The 27,721-nt window shown below is 37.2% G+C and overlaps 1 protein-coding gene across 1 annotated transcript; it reads left to right on the plus strand.

Moving 5' to 3' along the window:
• Positions 1–176: 176 nt before the first annotated feature.
• On the plus strand, positions 177–27,721 carry Klhl28 (kelch like family member 28). The gene is made up of 5 exons (XM_028782338.1): positions 177–303; positions 7,864–8,762; positions 16,881–17,324; positions 18,617–18,825; positions 23,015–27,721. The coding sequence occupies exons 2-5, from the start codon at positions 7,864–7,866 to the stop codon at positions 23,176–23,178; spliced, it is 1,716 nt and encodes a 571-aa protein (XP_028638171.1). The 5' UTR covers positions 177–303; the 3' UTR covers positions 23,179–27,721.

Raw genomic sequence — 27,721 nt, forward strand, 5'->3', positions numbered from 1 at the left:
GCACCCAGAGCGGACCTCTTGACCCGGAAATTAATCCACCGCGGTGGATGCTGGGTCATGTAGTCCACGTAGGGAGTTAAGCATAAGCAGATAATTCCTGGAAGAGGAAGTCTGAACCTAGCTAGAATGGAGAGGCGGGGTCAAGGCCTTCAACGGAAATGACGCTACACTGTCCTGGGCGGAAGTTTTCCGCCCCACCCGTAAGAGTTGAGGTTTGACCGGAGCAAGAGAGGATCCTATCCCGGGTTCCAGTTTTCCTTGGCTCCTCCTCCTGTTGCTGCAGGTGTTATTCCTGGGACTCAGGTATTTTCCTTTTGCTATTATATAGGGGTGCAGGCTTTTTTGGAGTGTCGCCCGAGTGCTCCATGAGCCAGAGTGCGAGGTAAAGGACTGGACCGGAGCTGCCAGAGACGACATGTTCTGCACAGTGTTGGTTACCATTGTAAACGTTTTACTCACTGCTCTCCTGAGTGAGATTCTTTCTTCCTGCAGACTGCTTAGCAGTATAGGAGAACCCAACCAAGGCCAAGCTCACAGAGTACTTTTTGGTTTTTAAACTTCCTTGTCGTTGGGGACCTTCCTCGCCCCGCCCTCTTCTCCCTTACCTCCTTTTCCTCTCTTCACCCTCTGGCTATGGAGTGTTCAAGACTTCTGTCACTTTTCATTGTCCACATCACCAAGTTTTCTTATAGTTATGTAGAACCAGTGTTTTCCCCTTTGCATTAAACGGAGTGCTTAAAACCTTTCTCATGTAGCTCCTCTGTGGGACTTTTCCTTTCGCCCCACCTCCACCTCCAATTTCCCCTAGGACACTCCAGTCTCTGCAGGCTTTCAGTCTCCTGGAGACGGAGATCGCTAGACAATTTCAGTTATGGTGCAAGTTCTTGACATTGCAGTCCTAAGAGAATTCTGCCCAGAGGATTTAGGTTGATAGACATTATTTTAAGCAAACTGAGAATTTGATGGCTGATGAGTGTTTTCTCTTTGTAAAAGAACTGTAAATAGAATCAATTCAACTAAGAGTATCTCCTGTAAGACCAAACCGCTTTGGGGTATGAAAGAGCAACTTTTGTGTCTATATTTGAAACATAATTGCTCAGTGACTGTGTAGCCCAAGCTGGCCTTGAACTCTTGACCCCCTATCTCAACCTTCTGAATGTTGAGATTACCAGCATGCACTGTCAAACCAAGCTTGAAAACAGATTTGTTGTTGTTTTGTCAGACTTTTAAAAGAAATAATACAATTAACTCTTCAGCGAGAAAAGATTGATTTATAGTTTGAAGTTCCAAGCTTATATTCTTCAAAAGCAAGTATTTCTGTCCTTCTTTGTATCAAACGTGATATCTCTCTGTTTTGTTTGTTTGTTTGTTTGAGACAGGGTTTTTCTGTGTAGTCCTGATAGTTCTGAACTCCCTCTGTAGGCCAGGGTGATGTCGAGTTTAGGAATCCGCCTGCCTCTGCCTCCCAAGGGTTGGGGTTAAAACCCTGTGCCACCATATCCAGCTATATTACTTTTTGAAATCGTGGAATAATTGAGTCACATGTGTCAAAGTGCTTTATAACAATAATTAATACTCCTAATGATGCAAATTGAAATTGTATTTATTAGTTTTTATTATAGCACAATTAAAATATATTCTTCTTTTTTTTTAATCTTGGAAAAAGAGCATTAATATAAATGAGGCTGTATAACCATGTATCCTGTGCTTTGGTTTAAAGCCTTCATGGTTTCTTCACTTTCTTTTGTTCTGTGGTTTGCTGCTGTTGTTCTGTCTTGTTTCACTGTCCTGGACATTGAACACAGGGGCTTTGTTCTTGCTAGGAAGAGTTCTGCCACTGAGTGTATTCCACAACCTTCATTTGCCATTTTGATGTATAAGTGGATCTTCCTCAGTTTGGTTTAGCAGATGTATTTTAGTAGGAAAAAAAATAACAAAAGTGCCGCTCTCCCCACCCACTTTCTATTTTTAGAGTGAGGAAGGATGGAAATGGAAAAGAAGAGATGATTATAGTGCCTGTCAGTGAGAAATAATGGCTGCCGGATGGCTGGGTGTAGGTCTTACAGAGCACTTGCCTAACATATGCAAGGTTCTGAATTACACCTACACTTCTACAAGGAGAGGTGGGCAGCTAGCCAGATTCCCATATCCAACCTAAAAAGCTTCAATGTATACTTCTTTTCATATGTGCTGAGACTATAGGAACCCAATCCACATGAAAGGGAACAGGAGAATGATGCATGCAGTAGAATGTCCACATTAGAATGCCAGTTTATGTTGGAACAGAAGCTAGTTCTTTCTAGTGATAGGAATTTTCAGATTGAAAAACCCAGCAAACTCTTCATGTATCTAAGAACTTAGGAAGCCAAGTTACTAACCAGACTGAGGTTGTGTTGCAATCAGTATCAAAGAAAAGGAACTTAGAAAGTCTTGAATGATGTTTCATTATTGGTTATGGCATAAATATAAGAAACTTTCCTTTCCCGCTACAAAGAACACTACTGAAGGGGCCTGGACCCATAAATCAAGCAGTTGTCCTGTTATTTTCCTGCAAGCAAAACAAAATGAGTCCTTCTTTCTCTCAGGTTCCTGTAGCTCAATGTGTGTTACAGATTGTAATTTATTTATGTCTATTACATTATGGCTTGTAGAAAGCTTGGAAAATGCATTAGTTTCATTGTGGCTGCTTGAGAAATTAGACTCACTGTCACATGTCTTAGTACCTTTTAAGATGATCTTATAGAACATAAATCTTATTTAACATATTTTATTATGTCTATTAAAAGTACTTAAGTTTCTTTTAATCTTATTTTTGAGGTCTAGGAGTCCTTTCTGTATTTACTAGAAAAGCATTTGTATGTAGTAATAGAGTTAGGAAAAAACAGAGTTTTCTCTTCCTTTGATTTTTCAAGACAGAGTTTCTCTGTGTAGCCTTCCTAGCCAGAAACTCACTCTGTAGACCAGGCTGGCCTCAAACTCAGAGATCTTCCTGCTTCTGCCTCCCAAATGCTAGGAATAAAGGCATTTGCTTAAAAAAAAATAGTTTAATAAGATAATAGGAGCGTACTTTTTGTTGTATTGTAAAAGTAACCTCAGAAATTTGAGAGGAAATAGTTAGGCCTATACTAAAAGTTGCAAACTTGAGTGCAGCAAGTTTTAATGATTTCAAAATAATTTAAACAAAGTTAGCAGATTACAGGAAGGTCTATGCTGCCCACCTTCACTCTTTGATCTGTATTTAAGTAGCATAAACACAGTTGTTCTAGATGTGTGTTTTATTTCCAGAGTCAGAGATAATGAATTTGTTGGATGAATCACTTTATATCTTCGTGTGTTCTTACTTAAGCTTTACAGGTATATCTGAAATATTGGAAATGAAAATAAATCCTGTAAACTATAAAAACCTGTACAGCTTAAGAAGTTGTCATTAGTGAGTACAGTGGAGATGAGATGTTATGACTATGAAGCACCAAGTGTAATCTGCTTCTTGTGTGTTATCTGCCAAGTACTGTGCTGCTAGCTACTTCGTAAATACTAATTCACCTAATCCTCTCCACAACCACTAGAGGTTCTGTGTTCTTCCTTTGTATTATATAGACTTTAAGGATCAGAGGAAGAAAGTAAAACTCAAATTAGTTTAACTATTTGCTTAGAGCTTTTAGAAGTTTGGTGAAAAGGGGAAGGGTGCTAAAACTATCAGATAAAATTTGATTTTTTTTCTATTAATCTTTATATTTTATGTATTATTTGATTATATATTTTAATCTATTCTTTTTCTGTGTCTGTTCTGAATCTTAGTAGTTGTGTCAGAGCTTTAATAAAGTTAAATTTTTAGCTTTTATCATATTTTGTTTTGTTTTTGTTAATTGTGTTTTGAGACAGGGTCTCTCTATATAGCCCTTGCTTTCTGCTGCATAGTTCCAAAACCAAGATATAAGGATTCATGTTAGTGACATGAAGCTAATTTTATCTCTAGATATAATAAAAATAATTGTCAGAAAAAAATGCAATTTTTCAACTTTATTCTATAGATACATACTGGTAAAAATATATATTATAATTGGTTGAATTCTACTATAAGGAAAGCTGAACTGTGGGAGAGAATTTAATGACAGCAGTTATGATAAAAATCCGATTTGTTAAATTACATTGGATTTTTTTTATGCAGCTCATCTTTCCTATTTCTGTGCTGTGACTGTGATCTCTATTTATATGGTGACAGTTAATTGCCTCCCAGCTGATTTCAGCACCACTTCTCTGTAGCTTAGGTGTCAATTAAGTAGATAGATACTAACGTGCAACCTGATCTTTATTATCTCGGTTATAACAACCTGAAATGATGAGGTCTTCTTTTAACATATTATGGGTATTGGTACAACATGAATATAATTAGAAATGAAGTACAGTGCTGTTGCCTTGTTGAAAATTTGACATTGATACTGTTTGTTCAGATTTGACTAATTTAGTTCATAGATACATAGTACTCATTCGATATTTGTTTTATTTTAACAAAAGTTCTAAAAAAAAATATGGCTATCATGTAGAGGCAGCTCAGCCTATCAGATGTACTATTAACACCATCAATGAAGGGAGTTATCATTATCAGATTCCTCTTCTGTTTGTCTTAATGTACTGATGTACTGCTTATGTGATCTGGGCATTTACATGTGTGTATATTTATCATTTATTCTTTATAGGCTTACATTTTTAGAATTGTTTGAGACAGGATTTCGTCTTATACCCAGGTTGATCTGGAACTCACTATAAATCCTCCTGGCTCAGCCACCTAAGTGCTTGGATTGCAGGCATGGGCCACCAGTCTCAGCTTGATACCACATTTAATATATACAGATATTAAATTACCATATGCCCAAGGTCATAGAGCAGTTGAGTAGATTTAGCTAACTGTGGACTTGACTCAGACTTCTCTGGCTCTAGTTCGTATCCTGTTTCTTTTTCTTTCCTGTTTCCACAGTACTTGCTCGCTCTTCTCCACAATGTTATTGGTGAAATAAATGAACACAGTAAAACTATTTGCTAGCAGGGGTTTTAAAGATCAGAAATTATTTTTTCTTTGAGTTACTTTTAGACATTTATGTATAAGTAGCTGAGAACCAAATATAATCAAAGTTATGAACATTGAATAATTTACAAGTAAAATTTGCAGTATTTAGTCTGGAAAGAGTTGGCCTGATTCTCAGTGTTTTCAAGTGTAAGAATCACCAGGAGAGCTGAAAGCCGCTGTCTCGCTTCCTTCAACTTTGCGCTTTCCTATTTCACCTTTTCTATTTAAAGTTTTAATTGTAATTATTTTAATTGAGCATTAAAAATAAGATTTATGTGAACTTTATTCCCAATAATTATTGTTGATAATAAGCAAGCTTCCTTCCTTTTTTTTTGGTTAACACAGATGAGAGTCTTTTTAGGTGGGAAAACTCGTTATCTTAAGACTAATATTGATACTGGTAACAAATAGCATCTAATAATTATTGGGCACTACATACCAGCACACAGAAAGACATATCTCCCTTTTAAATACTGCTTTGACTATGCTAAGCACATAAGAAAACATGAGACTTTAAGATGACCTTCACAGGATCATAGAGCTATTAAATAATTTAGACAGTATTGTAATGTGAGCAGTCTGATTCTAGTGCTAAATTCTTAAAATTATATTGTCATACCTATCTAGATCTGTGTAATATGTATCATCTGTGTGTGCTTATATATGCTGTGTGAACACATTATTTACAAGTTATCTTGTGTTATGCTTTTATACCACATGTATCATAGACCCTAGAATGAATTTCTTATCCAATACTAAGAGGTAGCACAACACAGAAAGCTAACGAAATTGCCAAGACCTCACTGCTAGATACTGTTTTAAGCGTTTCATGTGTATACATTCATTTAGCTCTCAAAGCAACCCTTACTGTAGTAAACAGCATTTATCCTGTGGCTTACCACATAACCCTCAGTTTTCCATTTCTCTAGACTCAGACCTCTCAGATCTATTACTCAGTGGACATGATCTGAATTCTTCTCTTCACTGGGTGTTATGGTTTGTTTCAATTCCCTTTAAAGGATGGTGCTCAAAGGATGTGAACCTGATACGAACTGACATTTCCAGAACATTTCTGACATTCCATGCATTATGGTTCTATTAATAAGTAAGCTTAAGCCCACATCAGCTTAGAGTATTAAAGAAGTACTAAAATTAAAATCCCTAAATCCTTAAAACAGCCTACAGATTGGTTAATTCTCTCCTTTACGCTCATGCCAATGTTTTAGAATGTTTATATTTTATCTCTATTAAAATTATTATGCTAGTCAGGTAGGAGAGGTACCCCATGCCTTTAATCTCAGCACTTGGAGGCAGAGACAAGCAGATATGTGTGAGTTCGAGGCCAGCCAGGTCTATAGAACAAGTTCCAGGACAGCCAGGGCTACACAGAGAAACCCTGTCTTGAAAAACCAAAAAACTAAAAAATATGTTAAAAGTCGGGTCTTTTAGGATTAATAATTTGTTGTTCAGTGGTTTTGCTGCCCTTTGTGATCACTGCATAAAGGAAGAGCAGAGCCCCAGGGTATGGTCTGGTCCTACAATACGCCCCTAGAATCATCCCTGTAGACTTCATTCTTTTAGTTGTATGTGCTGGGCATCTGCTAATTTACCTACCTGAACTAGATTATAATTTTAGATTTGTTTTCAAATTTTTCTTTACAAATCTCTAATTAAATATAAAAATACACTTTTCTGATATAAAACTCTAAGCTCATCATGAGAAGCAGTAGCCTCTGATGAGGCTTACTATTGTTAGCTCCTGTAGACCAGACTAACGACCCATCTTATGTGTTCACAGGGCACATCATTAATTATTCTACAGTGTTATCTGGAGCTACGATGACTCCTCTCAGACTGTTTATAAGATGTAGTCTTGCTTTTCAGACTTGTGTCCAGTCTACAGCACTGGTATTAGTTCAGGACCTCATTTCTAGGTCTTTGTAACTATCTCAGTATGTAAATGTTTAGTCTGAGAGAAGTATAAAATATCTAGCTCTTCCCTTTCAAACTTTCTATTTTCCGTTGGCATTATTCATTGTTCACCGTTTAGTCTGAATATGATTCTCCTTGTTAAACAATGAGACAAATGAGAATGGGGAGCGATTTAAAAATCTGTACATATATAATTAAGATAATCGTATATAAAGGAATAGATTTTTAGAGAACTTTAAAGTTGACATAGACTTTTGAAATTTGTCTTGAGGAAGAAGGATGAAAAGGGAAAGGTTATAGACAGTACCTAGCACTTAGTAAGAAGACATTTGGAAGAGTGCACATTTTATAGAGAGCTGTAGCATGAATGATTACATGAACAGTCTTGGAATGAAAGGCTGCTGTGGGAAAGGATGCAGATTATTGAATATGGAGGTCATAGGAAGAGGCAATTTAATAAAGTGAACCTCTACAAAGTCAATGTCTGCTGGTATTATTGAGGTTGTTATTGAGAAAGCAGCAGACAGCTAGTGTTTCAACACTAATTTGGCTCTAAGGAACTTTCTCCATATATTGATTTTATTATAGTCATAGCTGAGTCTTTAATGAAAATACACAATGAAACATGGAGTTTCCATCTAAAATTCCTTATGGTTGGATACCTATCCAACATTTTGTTTTTCCACTTCCTAATAGCTATAACAAAGGAATTGAATTAGGTGATTGTTAAATTCCTTCTAACTCAAGAAGCCTCAAAACCCAGCAAATCGACAAGTAAACAAGTCTGGTTTGTACTCTTTGAGACACAGACTTACATTGGCATGGCTATTTTGAAGTAACTGTTCGTGTCTTGTATTTTTCTGTAGATGGACCACACAGCCCCGACCTACATGCTTGCTAACCTAACCCACTTACATTCTGAACAACTTCTGCAGGGATTGAACCTTCTTCGCCAGCATCACGAACTCTGTGACATCATTCTTCGAGTAGGTGATGTTAAAATTCATGCTCATAAAGTGGTACTTGCCAGCATCAGCCCATACTTCAAAGCTATGTTCACTGGAAACCTTTCTGAGAAAGAGAACAGTGAGGTTGAGTTTCAGAGCATCGATGAAGCTGCGCTGCAGGCCATTGTGGAGTATGCCTACACAGGGACAGTCTTCATTTCTCAGGACACAGTTGAGTCTCTCCTGCCAGCAGCAAACCTACTCCAGATAAAACTGGTCCTTAAAGAATGTTGTGCATTTCTTGAAAGCCAACTTGACCCTGGTAATTGTATTGGAATTTCCCGTTTTGCAGAGACTTATGGTTGTCATGACCTTTATTTGGCGGCTACTAAATTCATATGCCAGAATTTTGAATCTGTTTGCCAGACAGAAGAGTTTTTTGAGCTTACACATGCTGATTTGGACGAAATTGTCTCCAATGATTGCTTGAATGTAGCTACTGAAGAGACAGTTTTTTATGCATTAGAATCTTGGATCAAGTATGATGTACAAGAACGCCAGAAATACTTAGCACAGCTGCTGAACAGTGTACGATTACCATTGCTGAGTGTTAAGTTCCTCACTAGGCTCTATGAAGCAAATCATCTTATCCGTGATGATCGTACTTGTAAACATCTCTTGAATGAAGCCCTAAAGTACCACTTCATGCCTGAACATAGACTCTCTCATCAGACAGTCTTGATGACACGACCTCGCTGTGCTCCTAAAGTATTGTGTGCAGTAGGAGGAAAATCTGGACTCTTTGCCTGTTTGGATAGGTAAATAGAAAGGTTTCTTAAAGGAGTGATACTGACAGATTTTATACTTTTTAAATGTGATGATTTTCTGTATTTAAAAATAATTTTATTTTCCTTTTTTTTTTTTTGATGTTTTGGTGTTCTTTCTCCCCTTTTATTTCCTAAGGTTTTTATAAGGATATTTAATCATATTTTTGTACATTCTCTGTGATACTTAATTATTAGTTCTTTCCTCACCTTAAGTAAGTACATTTGCCTATCCTGGCTATATACTAATTTTTCTTCTGTTTCACTATTCCTACCTTCTCTTCTTCTTCCTCCTCCTCTTCCCTTTTGTCTTTCTCTTCACCCTCTCCTTCTCTTCCTTATGACAGAATGCTAAAGAAGAGAGCTAGGAACCTGCAATGAATGCAGGCTGAGGATAGGAGTTGGTTTGAATGAAAAGAGTTAAAGAAGTATCAAGGAAATGAAAAATATAAGAAACTGCCATAAATAATAACTTCCATGCAAGATGTTTTCCTGTGTTTTTTACAAGATCATTGTAAAAAGTTGTTTTTATTTCCTGACACTTTACAGCAGGGATTGCCAATGTGTTTCTGTAAAGAGTCAAGTAGATATTTCAGATTTGTGGGCCCTCCTGTCTTTGTTGCATCTACTCATGTCCACCTTTGTGGGATGAGAGCATCCGTAGACAGCATATGAATGTTTAAGCATGGGTGTTTCAATAAAACTTCATTTGTAAAAGTAGATGGCCTTAATTCTAGCCAATGGCTGTGTAGCTTGCCAGCCCTTGATTTAGTTCTATATGGAAGTCACCTTTCAACACTGACAACATATTTTGGGGCTTTTTTTTTTTTTTTGTCTTTTCATAGAGATCACTTCTGAAAATGTTCATGTTTGATACATTCTTTTAATACTCTTGATTTCTTTCTAGCCATTTCCAAAAATCTGGCACACTCTTTTCTTTCTCCAATAGAAAATTTAATATTTCATCAATGGCAATTCACATATTCTAAGTATTAAAAAAAGTCTCACTATATATTTTCTTTACAACCTAAAACTACTGTTATTGAGATTGGGCTACAGGTAGATTATTTGCTGTGCTAATCACCCATGTTAATTGTCTGACTTGTGCTTGAAAGAGTGGAGTATTGGCATGAACCAAGTAGCTGACCTCAGGACAGAATTCCAAATATGGGTCTATATTGAAAAAAAATCCTTGTGTAATTACCCCTTAGTTTCTCAAATATTATGAACTTGTTATCGAAAACTCAGAAAAATTGCCTTATAGTTATATCTAATACTCTTCCTCACTGAGTCTATCATAGTAATATTTGAAGTAGCATTGTATTAAGCTGTTTATTACAGCATTTTTAATAATTGGGAAAATTGGAACCAAGCTGGTAACCATTGGGTTTAATTCTACACCAAATAGTGTAAATAAAGGGCCTTCAATAAATTCATAATTTAGTAAAGGAGACAACATTTGTATATAGTATGCTAATGCAGTGATAAAGATAATTCTGTGTAACTACTAAAGAGGGGTATGTATTCCATTTAAGGGATCTAGTAAAGATTTTATAAGGAAGTTAATGTCTAAGTTAAGTTATTTAAAGGAAAGCAAGAGCCAAGCAAAGAAGGGGAAGAAGAGAATCTGTGTAGAGTCAGTGGCATGGTGCAGTATAGGTCACACACAAAGCTAAAGGCTGTTTGATAGTGAAAAATAAAAAGTTCTGACAAGTGAGGCAGCTGCCAGTATGAGCCATATCTGATACTATGGTATGCCAGTGAGGGTGTGTGTGTGTGTGTGTGTGTGTGTGTGTCTGTGTGAAAAGTATTTTGAAGAGGATAATATAATGATCAGATTTAAACATCAGATCATTCTGGCTAAGTTTTAGAGGCACACAAAAGAACAAAGATTAGCCTCTGAGTAGCTAGTTAAGAAGCAGTTGTAGAAGTGCAGACAAGGAGAGCTGGAGACAGACAAGGATTTATAGTTTAGAGCATTGGCTGCTTTTGCGGAGATCCAGCACTCAGTTGGCTCTCACAGCTGTCTGTAATGCTAGTTCCAGGAGATCTGACACCTTCCTCTACACAACTTTTCCTGATCCATGGATGCACCAGGCATGCATGCATACAATTTTTTAAAAATGTCTAAACAAAAGAAAGAAAGAGAGAGGGAGGGAGGGAGGGAGGGAGGGAGGGAGGGAGGGAGGAGAGACAAGAGAATAGAGTAATTTAAGAAATGTTTTGAGAGAGTAAATTGATGGCATTTGGTTCTTAGATGAATAGAGAAGAAGAATGCTGAAGGAGAGGGAGAAAGCAAATACGGATGAGATTTTGCAGTCAGTAATGGATTGGAGGGTTACTACTAAGAAGTAGTACAAGACAAAGAGCCACTTTAAAGGAACAGACCCTGTGTTTAGTTTCAGACATATGGAAATTAAGTGCTTATTGAATATTCAAATAAAAGTGTCCTACTTGTTGGATATGAGTACATATATCTGTGATCTTGTCACACAGAATAAATTAACCTCTGAAATCTTTGATGGGCACTTTTACCAGCATAAATATCTTTTTTTTTTTTTTTTGGCAGATTGAGAACATATAGAAAGGAAAAAAGAATTGATTAATGAATGCCAATCTAGAATCATTTTAGAGATTTAAAAAAAAAAAGAAGCAAAGAGTTTTCGGGACCCCAAGGAATTTAAGTTTGTCAAGGAGGGAACATGATCTACAAATTCAAGTATGAAAAAAAGGTCCAGAAAGATAAAGATGAAACAGTAGCTCTAATATGTGACAGCATAAAGATCATTAATGTCTTTCATGTCAGCATAATTTTAAGAGATTACAATGCGTTGAGAATGAATGAAGAACGTAAAAGTAAAGCGAGCAACAGATAGGTCAGGAAGGTTTGACTTATTATGTTTGGTTCTTGAATAGAAATATCTGAGTATGTTTGAAGGAAGGTGCCCATAAAGAAGGGAGTGGGCTCCACATACAGGACAAAGGATGGCTACTGAAAGACAAGGTCTTGAAATAGTAGAATGGTAGCAGAAACATGGGATTTACTAGTCAGGGAAGACTAGAATATACAGGTAGAACAAAGCGATGAGAGAAGGTTCTGGGGAGATCCCGTTCTGTGGATTTTTTTTAATGTAGGGCTTCAGCTTGCTAGAGATAGCTGAGAGGTAGCCAGGTTAGATAGAGGTAGCCAAGCTTCTGCTTAGACATAGGGAGTCATAAGGATGACGTACTGAAAATACTTACAAGTACCTGGGAATATGTTAAATCTTTGTTAAATCTTGAATGGATATGTGGCAACACATTTATACTCACTCCATGAAAGTATTAATAAAACTGATTGCCATTTGCCCTTAGAAGACTTATTGGGGGCCAAATGTAATAACACACACCTGTAATCCTAGCCCTTGGGAGATGGGCAGTAGGATAGCCATGAACATGAGGTCATCCAGGTCTACCTGAGTTCTAGGCCGACCAAGCTTACATAGTAAAACACTTCTAAGTTGAAAACAAAAGAACAACCAAAAACCATTAGGATGAGTAGTATCTTTATATGCAGTATCTGCTTACGTGAATTATCCAGCGTGAGTTAGGTAAGCAAGATTCCATGAATTCTAGATAATCCCCGTTTAGAACTTCTAGGTTCATTTCCACTCAGGTTTCTTTTCTTTTCTTTCTTTTCTTCTCTTTTCTCTTTTTTCTTTTCTTTTCTTTTGTTCCTTACACCTATCAATTTTCTAACACCACCAGGGTATTTAAAAGTTCAGTTCAGTTCCGATGTTAACTCTCTTGAATTGGCCCAAAGCATACAGATAAAAGGCTTGGTCCCACAGCACTGCGCCTACTGGAGAGCTGCTAGCTTTTGTCATTACCAATCACTTTAGTAGTCTAAAGCTTGTTTTCAGATGTTCTGCTCTCTTACCCCCTCCTTTCATGCCAGCTTATTTCAGCACATGTGCTCTGTTTTAGTTTGAACGTATTCCCAAAATTTGCATTTAAAAATGGATTTTTTTTTTTTTCTGAAAGAGAGAACTCTGGCTCCTTTCGTTCCTCTTTGGCGTGATGCTGTGTTATAATGTGGAAAGAATGCCCTTGTCAGAAACAGTCCCTTGATCTTGAACCTCCCAGCATCAAGTACCAGGAGCCAAATAAACTTCCATTGTTTATAATATACCCAGTCAGAAAAGAAACTGACAGAAAAACTGGTCCTACTAAAAGGTTGTTGCTGGAGCAAATACCCAGAAGTGGGGAAGCAGTTTGATCAGATCTGGAGGCCTTTTCTAGATTTTAATTAACACAACATTAAAGACAGTTCTGGATTCAAGAAGAGGAGACGGTGTGAATCTTCCTAGACAGTTACATATGTTAGTGCTCAACCCCACATTGAGAGAAACGTGTGGTAAAAGGCTGTTGTGATGTAGCTTTCGATAGGAAGAGCATCAGCTTGGAACTAGGAGGAAACACAAGCCTTGTTATACAATCGCAAAGAAACTTGTTAAAAATGTGCACATTCCTTATTTCACATAATACAGCACCGGAGTGATGAGCTAGGTTACCTGGCAAAAGAATTTCTAAGCAGCAGTTTTTCTGTATGGCTCTTTTTAACAGAATGTGTGAGTAAGATATGAGAGGAAAGAAATGACCTAAAGGTAGAATTTATAATCAAATGACAATCAGAATGGAAAAATTGAGAAATCCACAGCTTTGTATGTAAAGAGTTGTAAATGTTTGCTTAAGAGCAACCCAAAGCCGGGCAGTGGTGGCGCACGCCTTTGATCCCAGCACTTGGGAGGCAGAGGCAGGCAGATTTCTGAGTTCGAGGCCAGCCTGGTCTACAGAGTGAGTTCCAGGACAGCCAGGACAACACAGAGAAAACCTGTCTCGAAAAACAAAACAACAACAACAAAAGAGCAACCCAAAGCTATGACCAGGTGAACTCCACAAACTAAAGAGCCAAGCATGACTGTGAGGAAGCCAGATACTATCATCAGGAAAAGAAGAGGAACACTGGCAGCGGTTCAGTGATCTTTCCGGGTGCTTTTTTACCATAGGGCCATAGCTCTAAGAGGACATAGCAGTTTTCAGCATAGGCCCAGGGCATGCTCCAAAGACCTGCAAAGCAGGGGTGCTTTGGGAATCTGGGCACAGCAGTTCAGCCTAACACTATGACTACTCCAGCTGTTATTCAAGCAAGCCCAGCTACAGCTTGACCCACCAGAGATTCCCAACAAAGCCCTGGTAGAGTCGAGGCTTCCTTGGGCTTTATGGGCCGAACTCCTACCCCAGTATGCTCAGCCTATATAGAATCAAAGGAGATTGCTCTTTGGTGTAAAGATATAATCGCATTTTGTTTGTTTTTCTTTGAGTATCTTTGAGACTAGTTGTTCCTCTGTTGCCTGTTTTCTTGAAAGGGAATGTCTGCCCTAACCCTGTTTCTCCCTTGTATCCTGGAAGCATGTTACTTATTTTGGTCTCCTAAGCTCAAAGGGGAAGTGAATTAACACTCTGATTTGATTTGTATTAGTCTATGCTGCTGAAGTTTGGTCTGCTGCTATGTATTATAATGCTAAGTGTGGGCCACCAAGGTCTGGTTGCCCCAGAGACGAGGTCGCATACAGACCCAAAGTAACCATGTGACTTTGCCCCAAGTTCTTTCTGATTGGTGAATAAAGATGCCTACAGCCTATAGCTGAGCACAGTTGAGATAGGTGGGGCTTGGGGTTGCCAGGCTTGGGGTCAGAGGAGACTATGAGGAGGGAAAGGGGGTGGGGTGGGGGGGAGGGAAGGAGAGGAAAGTAGGAGGGAAGAGAGACGCCATGGGTTAGGAGTCAAGAAAGAATGGCCATGTGGGCTGGTCAGTTGAAACATAGTAAACCCTCAGTGTTACCAATAGGAAGGAGATTTTAATAGCATAGAGGGTAAATATCTGCCCAGTTTTAATGCTGATAAAGGCTTATTGAAAATAGTAAAAGTTGTCTGTCTTTTATCTGGGAACTAAATAGACAAAGGCAGGGATACAAACCCAGATTGAGATTAAATATTTTCTACAATACTGCTTTGAACTTTGATATTGAAATGAGTTGAAATTCTTGTAAATAATGAGATGAAATAATTGTATTTTACATCATGAGAAGGATATGAGTTTGGGGGACAAGGGACAAATATAATGCAGTTTGAATGTAACCCCCCCAAATTCATGCGTTAGGAACTTAGTCTTCCGTGCAGCAGTACTGACAGGTCAGATCTTTAAGAAGGGGTTGGGTCATATGGTATCACTCAAATGGATTAAGAGCATCATTCTGGGTGTTGAAAGTAGGTTGGTTAAAAGGGGACGGGCCCTTTTCCTCTGACCGTATTACACCATCTCAGTGTGTAGCAAGAAGGCCTCATCAGATGCAGGCCTGCAGTCTTGAACTTCCCAACCTCCAGAACTGTGAGCCAAGTAAAACTGTAATCAAAATTGCTCTTTATAATTTACTCAGTCACTATAGCAGAGAGGGGCTTAAGAAACACTCCTGTGATTCTTCTTCCCTCCAGGAGGTTTGCTTTCACTGTCATCATCCCTCAGAACACAGCCATGGATGGCTTCCTAGCCTCTCCATGCCTTCATCACATCCTCGTGTTAGACCTGCTTGTCTACTCATGCCAGGGCTATTCTGAGCTCTGGAGCGCGGCTGGAGGAATACAGCCATTATACCTGGTCTCCTGTGTCCCCCAGCAACGGCTGTACATCTCCTTCATCAGTATGTTCTTTGACTTCCTCGGACTCTTTAGAAACATCAGGCCATCACAGCGTGTTCCTTACCCTGTTGAAAAAATAGAAGCAACCATAGATCTGCCTCCTCCCCGTGCCCAGATCTCACTGAGATCGCTTCTCCTACCTCAGTGTAGTCAGACAGTTGTTTCCTCTCCTTTAAACAATTTTTTTTCTTTTCCAGTTACCCGATATGTCTCCTAAATCCTTACCTCTTTCCAAGTTAGCACACAAGCGTGTTCTGATCAAAGCTCCCAGAAATAAGTATCCTCAACTTTATGTGTTGTATTATTTTGCTTTTCATTATAATTTTCCACACACTAAGTGTCTCAAAGATATGAAGGTTTTCGGCATTTTATTTAAACATGTTTCTTCAGAGATGTGCTTTCTCACCAGATAGCAAGGTTGTAAGATTCATCTGTGACACTACATGAGGAAGGACTTCTTTTTCTTTCATGAGCATTTGGTACTATGTTACATGGATATAACATAACTTTAAGCATTAAAATTTTACACACCTGCAGAGTGAACAAACCCCACACGTACAATTTAGTCAGTTATAACAAACGAAACAAAAGTTGGTGTAGTCGAATGTAGCCAGCACCCAGAACGAACCCTGTCCTTCCTTGCCCAAAGGTAATAACTGCAAGTGTTTCTGATCCTGGAATTTAGTTTTATATATTTGTGAACTTGATACAAATGAAAATAGACAGCATTGTTTTGAATTTAGCAACTATTCTCATATGTGTAAAATCCATTTTCACTGTGGTGTGAAATACCATCATTTATCTATTTGACGCTTGGTACACATTTGGACTGCTTGCAGTCATTTGAAGTGGGGCTTAGGCCTTCACTCGGGTACATAGATATGTGGATGTATTTATCTTAGACACATAGCTAAAAATGTATCATAGTCATGGGGCAAATGCATACAGTACATCTAAATACTATATCATTTAGCCATTTTCTTTGTGATGAATTATTGTTTTGTGCTCCAGTGAACATTTTTGGATATGTTGCCTGCTAAAATTTGGCTATAGTAGATATTCAATAAAAGTGACACATTAATAATGAAATTCTAAGTGAAGGTATGTATTCTCCACCTTGTCAGATAAAATTGTTTTCCAAAATAGTTTATGCCTAATATGGTTTATGCCGTTTATACTCTTAGCCAGTGTGTCCATGTTTGCAAAACACTATTGCCAATGGCTATTTTCTGTCTGCACTTTAAGCAGTTTGGAAGGTACATCATGGTTTATTTCAGTTTTGATTTGCATGACCTTGATTATTAACACAAGTAAACATGCTTGTTTATGGGCCATTTGAGTTTTTAATCTATTACTTCTCTGCTTATTCGTTAGTGTGGAGATGTACTTTCCCCAGAATGACTCTTGGATTGGTCTGGCGCCCTTAAATATTCCTCGCTATGAATTCGGAATATGTGTTTTAGACCAAAAAGTCTATGTGATAGGTGGTATTGAAACTAGCGTGCGTCCTGGTGTCCCTGTCAGAAAACATGAAAATTCGGTGGAATGTTGGAATCCTGATACAAATACCTGGACTTCTCTAGAGAGAATGAACGAGAGCCGAAGTACTCTTGGAGTCGCAGTGCTTGCGGGAGAAGTCTATGCTTTAGGTGGATATGATGGACAGTCTTACTTGCAATCTGTAGAAAAATACATCCCCAAAATAAGGCAGTGGCAACCTGTGGCCCCAATGACAACCACAAGAAGTTGTTTTGCTGCAGCTGTCCTGGATGGAATGATATATGCCATTGGAGGGTATGGTCCTGCTCACATGAACAGGTATTTAAGATAGTAACTGACTTGCTTACGATTGTAGATTTCTACAGAAGCAAAATTTACATTCATTTCTGAGTTTTATGTTTGTATGTATAAATAGACTTTTCAATATGCCTAAGTAATATTGATAGGTTTTTGAAGATTTAGCCTGCTCCTAATAAAAAGTATAATATTTTGTGTCACTGAGATTCAAATCTCTGTTAAATTTTATGTTCAGTTAATGTAGTAAACTGTATTTAAGAGCTCAGAAACCTAAAAAGACAGATAGAGATTTTGTACGATGCAGGTATGTGTTTATCTACATGTGTGCATGGTCTTTTCTAGTGCCTACTGGAATAAAGTAGAAGTGCCATTCTTGTATTCCAGCACATTATAAAACATTTTACAGTTAAAATCTTGGGCCAGTGAGATGGCTCAGTAGGCAGATGTGCTTACTGTACAACTGAGTTTGTCTTGCAGACTGTGTTCAGTCTTTGGACCCCATGATGGAAGGAAAGAGCCATATCTCAAGAGCCTTTCTTGTTTTTTTGTGGTATACTCACACCCATATTCATGCATATATAATAATTACTTTAAAGAAGCAGCTTTTAAAATTAAAATATTATTTCATATTCCTTTTGGATTCTGTGGTCATACTACAAATGTCATCATACTATTAGATTAAGAATGCGAGACTTATATTCTGTAATATATTGAATAAAGGAGAAATATAAATAAGAAAAAGTAATTTCAGTACTTGGGAGGCAGAGGCAGGTGGATTTCTGAGTTTGAGGCCAGCCTGGTCTACAGAGTGAGTGCCAGGACAGCCAGAGATACAAAGAGAAAACCTGTCTCGAAAAACCAAAAAGAAAAAAGAAAGAAAGAGAAAAAAGGAAAAAAGAAAAAGTAAAGTTTACAAGTTACTGACTTACGTACCGTGAATTATAGTTCTAAACCTTTGTTTAAGATTGTTGTAAAGATTTTTATCTCTGGGAGTAGTCTTTTACTCACTGTGAGCAATCTAATGAAAAAGACTGGTGCTTAAATGTACTGCACCACCACCATTTTTTATGAGGGATCTAACATCCATGGAATTGGCCCTGCACGTCCAGTATAACATTCAGCTATTGTATCCTGTTCACAAAGTAAACTTTTTATACCTGATATCCACAGATACCTAAACATTTGGGATAAATTACTACTATTTTTTATCTGTCTAAACAGATTTTAAAAGTGTGGTGGGCTTTAGTTTTTCAGGAATAATAAGTTACAAAAATGACCTGTAAATTAATTCTTCGTCTTGTAAATACTTGCAGTGTGGAGCGTTACGATCCAAGTAAGGATTCCTGGGAGATGGTTGCATCCATGGCTGATAAGAGGATTCACTTTGGCGTTGGAGTTATGCTAGGTTTTATCTTCGTGGTAGGTGGGCATAATGGTGTCTCACATTTGTCAAGCATTGAAAGATATGACCCTCATCAAAATCAGTGGACAGTGTGTAGACCAATGAAAGAACCCAGGACAGGTAAAGTTTTTATATTCATTCTTTTGTTTGTTCTGTGATACTGGGGACTGAAGCCTGAGCCTGTGTGTGTAAATACTCCAAAATTGAACTACATCTTGAGCTGTTAACTCATTAAACTCAGCATACAGAGCCGTGCTTTATGTAGTGATATTCTTATAATACCAGCACCTTGGACCTTAACAGTAAGCATATTACTAGAAAGAAATACTTGTGTACGTGTGTGTATGTGTATGAGAGATAGACAGACACACAGATTAACAGAGAGCAAGAGAGCAGCAGGTACACAGTGTGGTATACTACATGTGTGTGAAGGTCAGAGAAGAATTTTACAGGAGTTGGCTCTCTCTGACCTCGTTCTGAGGCAGGGTTTCTTTTCATTTCATTGCGTTGTGCTGCATGCTGGCCTGTAATCTTCCATCCGTTTCTCCTGACTCCGTCGGCCTCTGACAACAAGCCATGACAAGCACGAGTTTACACATCTCTTTATTATGTGCTAACTTTCTTTCCTCTGGGTATGTACCAAGACGTGGGATAGCTGGATGCTATAGTAGTTCTGTTTTGTTATTGTGGGGAATTCCATACAGACTGCAGTCATGGATGGACTGACTGATACTTTCCCCGGTGCAGTAGCAGTCCCTGGTCTGTGTGTCCTGTCTAGCACTGTTGTTTCCTTGAAGATTAGCCATTCTTACTGGGGTAGAATGTTGGACAATTTTCATGTATTTATGATTTGTGCTTTTGAGAGGTCTCTGTTTAGTTTGTTTACTCATTTATTGATTGAATTATTTGGATTTTTGTTTGAATCATTAATATATTCTGAATATTGGTTTCTAACTAGATAAATATCTAGCCTATTTTTTTTTCTGAATATGGGCTGCTATTTCACTGTGACCATAGTTTCCTTTGCTGTCCAATCTTATTCCTCAGTTACTATTGACTGACTGTCGGAGTCCTTGTCAGAGAGTTGTTACCTGATGTTTCTCTGACTTGAACAATTTTCTGTTTATCTTCTTCTTGCTGCTTCAAAATTTTAGATCACACATTAATGTTATTTTTAATGTACTTTGAGTGGGTTTCTGTACAGGATAAGAGACGGGTGTTTGGTGTTGTTCTACATGTGGACTTGTAACTGTCACAGCACCATTTGGTAAAGAGCTCTTTTTTCCAACATGTTTTTGGCTTTTTTTCAAGGTGGCTATAGCTGTGGGGATTTGTTTCTAGGTCCTCTATTATATCTCACTGATATGAATGTGTGTTTTTTGTTTGTTTGTTTGTTTGCCAAGCCATTTATTTTTATTTCAGAATTGTGATCATTAATATTTAGAGTTATCATTAAAAAGTGTATTAATGTGGTACTGTTTTATTGTTTTCTCAGCTCTCATTTGATTATGTTTCCTGGAATTATTTGTTTCTTGTAACTTCTTGAGTGTGCTTACCCCTTCCTTTCTAATATCATTTGTAATATGTCTTGGAAGAGAATTTATTTTCTGGTCTTTTCTACTTGGTGTTTCATAGCTCTCTTGTACCTGGATAGGCGTTTCTTCATTAAGTTCAGAATGTTCTTCTGTGGTTTATTTTTCTGAAGATATTTTCTATGCCACACACACACACATCCCATACATACACCCCCCCACACACACACACCGTACATACATACTACACACACACACCACACACCACACACACACACACACACATATATACCACATGCCAACCACATAACTATACACCACACACAAAACATATGCACCATATGCACAACACACATGTACCACAAACATCATATACCCTACACACTACATATGCCACATACATACACATACCACAAAAACTACATAACCATATAAAAAACACATATACCACAAAACACACATGTACGCATCACACACACACCATATACACACATACACACATGCACATGCATGCATACACACATATACACACACACCATACACCACATACACCATACACACACGTGCCATATGCCACAAATGCGCACCACACGATACAGATACACAACATTCATACACACATACACCATGCACATACTACACATCCACACATACTTTGCTGTTTCCTAGATGGAGTATATAAGTCACTTTTTCTTTGTAAAGTCCTTATTTTCATCGGAGCCCCATCAGAGTTTATCTAGTGTATATGTAAGCCTGTTAATGTGAAAGTGCTGGCTCCATCCTCTGAACTGCTCCCACCAGATGAGTCCTCGAACACACTAGATGGATGACTGTTCCTTTCGGAGTCACTCTTATTATGAGGGTTTAGCCTGGGAAATTTCCACAACTTACTGTGGTCCTCTGAGACTACACAGTGCTGTCTCTGGAAGCCACAGACAAAGCACAGGGCCGTGATTATCTTGTGTGCCAGGGCTTTTCTCTCTCATCTTACTACAGCTTTGCCTCTGTGGTGTGACTTCCACAGGTCAAGTAGATCCCTTTCCGTGAATCTCAGTCCAAGTCACAGTGACTTTCGGAGTGTTCAGTCATTGGGGAAAGATGTGGCCTTTGATGTTTACAGATGTAGAGATGTGGAATGTTGTGCTTTCTTTGCCCAAGTTTGAGTGGGAGACCTCTACTGAAATGACTGCCACCCATATTACCTGTGAACAAGCTTGAAAGTGCAGACTGTGTGGGCCTGCCCTGTAACTTGCCATGAAGAACAGGCTGGCCTCAAGTCATAGAGAGCCACCAACCTCTGTGTCCAGAGGGCTGGGATGAAAGTTTGGCTGTGCGCCACCATGCCAAACTCGAAATGCCATCACAAACTTCATTTTTTTCAGTGTGTCACCTAGTGAACATGTGGATCCCTTCATATCCTTCCTTTCTCACTGGAAGATGTGCCTCATTCTCTGCTGTTTGCTTAGTGCTCCGTGGTAGATTTCTTCTTTTACAAATCTGTATGTCTGTGTTTCAATATTCCATCTGGGCTCTGCCTGCTGCTGACTGTTCCCCTCTCCTGCTTTTCCACACCAGCCACCTCTCTCCACAGCCACATTCCTAAGAGTTTCTTCAGATTCTTGAGGATGTCTAAAAGTATTGTCCCTAATCCACCATCGCCTCTGCCTCCCTCCTCCCGGCTGCCTTATGTGTCACTATCTTTATGTTCACTATCAAATATTCTGTCTTATGCAAAAAAGATAGTTCAGTCAAAAAAGAGTTGATTTTAGGATTTCTAGAGAAGAAACAAATACATCATTAGGTATAAGGAGAAACTGTTATTTTTTAACCCAAACTCAAATGATATTATTTAAAAGGCAGCTTTAAATGATAGAAGTGCTTTAGAGATTTTCACAAAGATGTGAATTATAATTGAAGAACTTCAGAACCATAGGCACTCAAGGGACATCAATAGCACAAAATAGAGTGAACCCTTTAAGTGATTAGTATAGCTTCTTTGGTACACTCACTAAAGAAAGCTGTAAAAACAATGAGAATGTTTAAAATGTAGGTAGACTTTCTGTTTTTAGAACTATAGATGGTAATATCTAAGAGAGGATTTTTAAGACATAAGCTACATAGTGCGATGTATTTGAAAGCATGACAAAATGAATGTCTTATAGAAAAACATACAAATATACATTATAAGTATACTGCTTTCTTCCTAGTACTTTAAGAATTCATGGCAGTTACCCTGATATGGTCATTGTACAGTGTCATACTGTACCCTGTGAACATGTACAATTAGTGTGTGTTGAAACAAAAAACGTATTTTGAGGGGCTGGAGAGATGGCTCAGCAGTTAAGAGCACTGACTGCCCTTCCGAAGGTCATGAGTTCAAATCCCAGCAACCACATGGTGGTTCACAACCATCTGTAATGAGATCTGATACCCTCTTCTAGTGTGTCTGAAGACAGCTACGGTGTACTTATATATAATAAATAAATTATTTTAAAAACAAAACAAAACATATTTTGAAAATGCTTTCCTGTAGTGGGCAACTGACTGTTTTGTTAAGGGGTTTTGGTCTGTTTCTTTCTTTGTTTTTGTTTGTTTTGTTTTGTTTTGTTGGTTTTTTGTTTGTTTATTTCCTAGTAAGCCTATATTGCTGTATTGCCTGTGTAATTATAGGATATTGTTGAAATAAGTGTTGAAAACGCATTAAGAAAATTATTCTCTGTGAGACATAGTGTACTTCTTAATTAACCTGGTTCTTCTTTTCTCCCCACCTGTGCTAGGAGTTGGTGCTGCAGTAATCGATAACTACCTTTATGTAGTCGGTGGCCACTCAGGGTCTTCCTATCTGAACACAGTACAGAAGTACGATCCTATCTCAGATACATGGCTGGATTCAGCTGGCATGATATACTGTCGCTGCAATTTTGGATTAACTGCACTTTGACAAGTGTGAACTTGTGGAAATCGCACAAGGTGGTACCACAGGAAAGAATGCCCCATTTCCTGAACCTGAAAGCTAGCTGCACTGCTTTCTTTGTAACTTGAAGTGGCATGAAGACTCAGTTTTGTTAGGTACTTTGAACTGACTATTAGTCTGCTCTTGATTATACAGTGAATCAATAATTAAACAAGGAAAAAAAAAAAAGGAAAGACCTAAGCAATTGAATTGTGCACTTTTCTCCACTGAGACTGGGAGAGTTTTTATGTTCCTACATGTAGACAAACCTTGCTGCTTTTTAGTTTTGTTTTCAATAATTTAAGCTCTTCTTTCTTGATCTGTATTTGATTTTCTAGGATGAGAGAAGTTCAGACTCTGGAGTGTATCGAATGACTGGACAAAATGTGGGTAGTGACTGTTGGATGTAAATTCATATGCTTCACATGGTTTGTTTGGGTTTTTTGTTTTTTGTTTTGTTTTGTTTTTTAAAAAGGGCTGCTTTTACTTCGGGTACTTTTAAGGATTGTAAATAACATGGCAATCATCTGAGTACTCTTTCTGCTAAATGATTTTAGGGCTAATAGTATGGTAAGGCTGCAAAACAATGGCTTTTAGTATCATATTTGGGGCCCTGCTTTAAGACATTACATATTTATTGTTTATGCCTTTTCTATATGGGCTGGTTGAACTTTGTTATCTGTGCTTTGGTAAGCAGGGATAGAAAACTAATCATGCCTGTTTTGGTTCTTTAGTGCTACACAGCAGGCTTCTGATCGTGATGTAAATATATTTGAAAGGTGTCTAGTACCACCCTTGATGCATAGTGTTTTCTTTTGATAGATTCTTAATTTTAGGGGTTTTGTTTAAGGTCTTAATTTTGTTTTCAGTGTTCAAATATAAAAATGGTGCTAACTGTAGGATGTATAACAAAGCTGTAACTGGTGTTATTTGGGTGTCCAGTGTGAGATGCATGACGTACTTTGATGACCGTTTTCATTTTTACTGGCTTGATTCGTTTGTGCTTATGGAAAATGTTAATGATTACATTAATGTTAGTATCCAGAACCATCTGAATGGCTTGAGTTATACTTCCCATAGTTTTTGAGTGGTCACTTAGAGATGATGCTTTTTTTTTCCTTCTTTTTCTAGATATTACATATCCTTCAGCACAGAAATATATGCACCAAACACAGCGTGCTAGGCAGGTGTGCGTTACTTCGTTCATTTCTTAGGTAACTGAATAGTTTTAACTTATTGAGGAAAACTGGAACTTGACGTTTACTTGAATAAATGGTTCTAAATTTGGTTCTGCTTTGTTTAAAGAAATTATCTTTCAAAACAAAACTGTTAAAGCAGCTGACAGCTTATTTAAAAGAAATAGCTAACTTATTTCCGCATGGTTTAGTAAATACGTTAGTCTTACACACATGACTTGTCATTTATTATGATGTTAGTACTTGTATTTTCATATTTAGTAATTTTGCTTTCATGTTCTTTACATTTTCTCTTTTTTACCCACCTATTCTCTCTCTTTATAATGTCTACAACATCAGTGAATATATTTTTCCTAAGAAAAAACTCATCCTGCATTCGTAAGTGCCATATTATGGTAACTGTTGTTAAGAAGCCATTTGTAATATAAAGCCTAGCCTTACCTGCTAGCATACATGTTATGACTCAAAAGCTATAGCTGGGAAATTTGTAGTTTTTCTTGTTCTTCCATAAACTACCAGTTGTAGATTTGAGAATATACTATGAAACTATGTAAAATCATCTTTAGTCATAAGGTAACACCATGCTTTATAAATATTTGCACAGATTATGAACCCTTGCAAGTAATGTTTAGTCTCTTCTAACCTAACACTTAACAGGAGCTAAGAAAATCAACTGAGTATTTTCTATGTCACTTGTTTGAATATCATAATGACACATAGCAATAACTTTTTCATTGATTTGAATAAATCCGTCGAATAGGAATAAGGTGCACTATGCAATTGGCCTGAACCTTAAAAAAAAGAAATTTAAATTAGATTCTAGCATGTACTTACTTTTAAATCCTCTTCTTAGTTTTTGTGTTTATATCAATCAAATTATGAAATGTACTGCTACACTAACTTTAATATCTTCCTCACAAAGGTGAAGTGAATTTGAAAGACTAGAAAGTTATTTTAAATATAAACATGTCTATTTCCAATCATTCTGTTTTAATAGTGGTTTACCCGTGTACTGTTTCTGGTGTGTAATTTATATATAATCTGTAGACATTTGGTAAATTAGATCAAAAAGTATGTACTGATTTTTTTTAATCTAATTATTTTATCTGGCTTAAAAACTAAATACAAAACATTTGGGCAACAGTAGGATCATGTTCCTGTGAACAAAGTATGAAATCATACAAAGCCAAGGATAAAAAGCACTTAAAATTTAGAAATATACTTATTTTAAGAATCCTATTATATTGTTCATAATACCCAGAGCTACTGTATGGCCTGACACCTAGTAAGTTTACAACAGAGATTTCTCTTACAAATTCGAGAAGTTTCATATGAACACTGTGCTGATAAGTTGTGAATTTAAAGTCCCATGTTTCTTATGCTAAAAAGGATAAAATGTTAGATTATTATAAATCCCCAGATTAAATGTCTTTAGAAATACATATATAATATATATATCAATATATGTTACAATATTGATATATATAGGTTATATGATGATATCATTATATATCAATTTGTTTATGTATATGTATATGTATATGTATATGTATATATTCAAGCAAAAATCTTGAAAGCAATTTAAGACTGCCCAGAAATATTTTGGCAAAGAGTGATAGGGGAAATAGAAATCCGGTCAATTGCAATGTCACTTGTCTTCTATAATTATGTCTAAGAATGTGTAAGCAGTGTTTGGGTATTTAATATTTATTGTATGTAGTAATTGAACTTAATTGATTTTTAAGGTAAACCCAAAGGGTATTTGCAAATTTCATGTTTTTGCTAATATTGTTTTTAATGTGAATGAATATCAAATTATAGGCATTAATATCAAATGATAGAAAAATGATTCTTGGTGTTGAAAGGTTTTTATAGTTTGACATATATGAGGACTCTACTACATACATGTGAGACACCATGTTAGATGCTGTGGTGGCATCTACTGAAATATAAATAGGATACAACCCTCTCTCTAAAGAGTAAACTATAATGGAGTTCATTTACTCCAATAATTATTATGAAAATCTATAGCCTAGTTCCTTATTTCTGAGGTCATAGGAAGGAACATGAAACCTAGTTTATATATAAATAAATACTTAGTGTTCAGTTAGGTCTTAATGACATAAGGAAGACTTATGAAAATCAGAACGTTTATAGAATACATATGGGGTCAGGAGACATGGCTCAGAGGTAAAATCAACTGCTGCTCTTACAGAAGACCCTAAATTGGTGTCCAGCACCCAGAGGAGCACAACTGTCCCACAGCTCCAGCTCCAGGGTTCCGATGCCCTTTCCAGCTTCCCTGGGTACTACCCCTGACACATAAACACACAAACAAAAATAAGTCTTCTCTTGTGAAAGATGTCCATGTTTCTTGCAATTAGATGGTTTATTTTCTAAAGGAAAAGCAAAACTAGGAAAGAACACATCCAGAACCCATGTTCTAGAACATCCTGGCTCTGAAGAACGTTGAGGAAAATCCATGTATGTATCATGCAGTGTTTTGTTTTATTTTAGTTTCAGTTGTAGTGTTGGATTCCTGGTATTGTCACCAAAGTGTTCATTTTTAGGAAAATCAGATTCTATAATAAAGTTACTGCTTAAAGTTCAATAAATTTACGATGGCCTCTCTAAACCTTCTGTTCAGAAAGTTACACAAGTGTGTGACATGTCAGGTTAACATCCCGTTCTGCTACTTAACCCTTTCTTTCCCATGGTAAACAGCACTTTAATTAGACAAGATATAACTAGGTAACAATTCTGTGGCTGAATATTTATTGACTCTTCACTTCCAATATACTGAATTCAATGTTGATATTAACATTTAGAAAATAAGCTTAATACATTTCAAATAGAAGAAGTTTACAAATATTACTGGTGTGAATATGGTCAAATAAAAATCCAGTTTACATCTCTGCATAGAGAAAAATTGTCACACGGTTTCATATTACATATCCACATGTCTTTTACATTTAATTTTGTCAAGATAATCATGTGTAAAGTCCCACTCATTTTAAAATACCAAGCAAAAAGTTCCAAGTTTGCCTTAATATACATGTGAAGTTAAAGTACTGGATGATAATGCTTACAACTTTGCCTTATGAATTGTGTCGTGCCATGAACCAGAGATGGCTGTGATTTTAGCAGGATTCTGAAGCATTGTCAATGTGGAGTGCCAGTGGGTGTCCTCTGTTGCAAATAGTGTGGTTGGTTGTCGGTAAGGTTCATGTTTAAATGTTTTTGTACCTGTATTTTACCTCTGAATAGATGTTTTTTAGCATCAGGGTTTTATTTTATCTTTGTTTACATAGTAAAGTGACATTTAACTTGTTGAA

Source organism: Grammomys surdaster, unplaced genomic scaffold, assembly GCF_004785775.1.
Source record: "Grammomys surdaster isolate TR1022 unplaced genomic scaffold, NIH_TR_1.0 98, whole genome shotgun sequence".
In the NCBI taxonomy this organism is placed as follows: Eukaryota; Metazoa; Chordata; class Mammalia; order Rodentia; family Muridae; genus Grammomys; species Grammomys surdaster.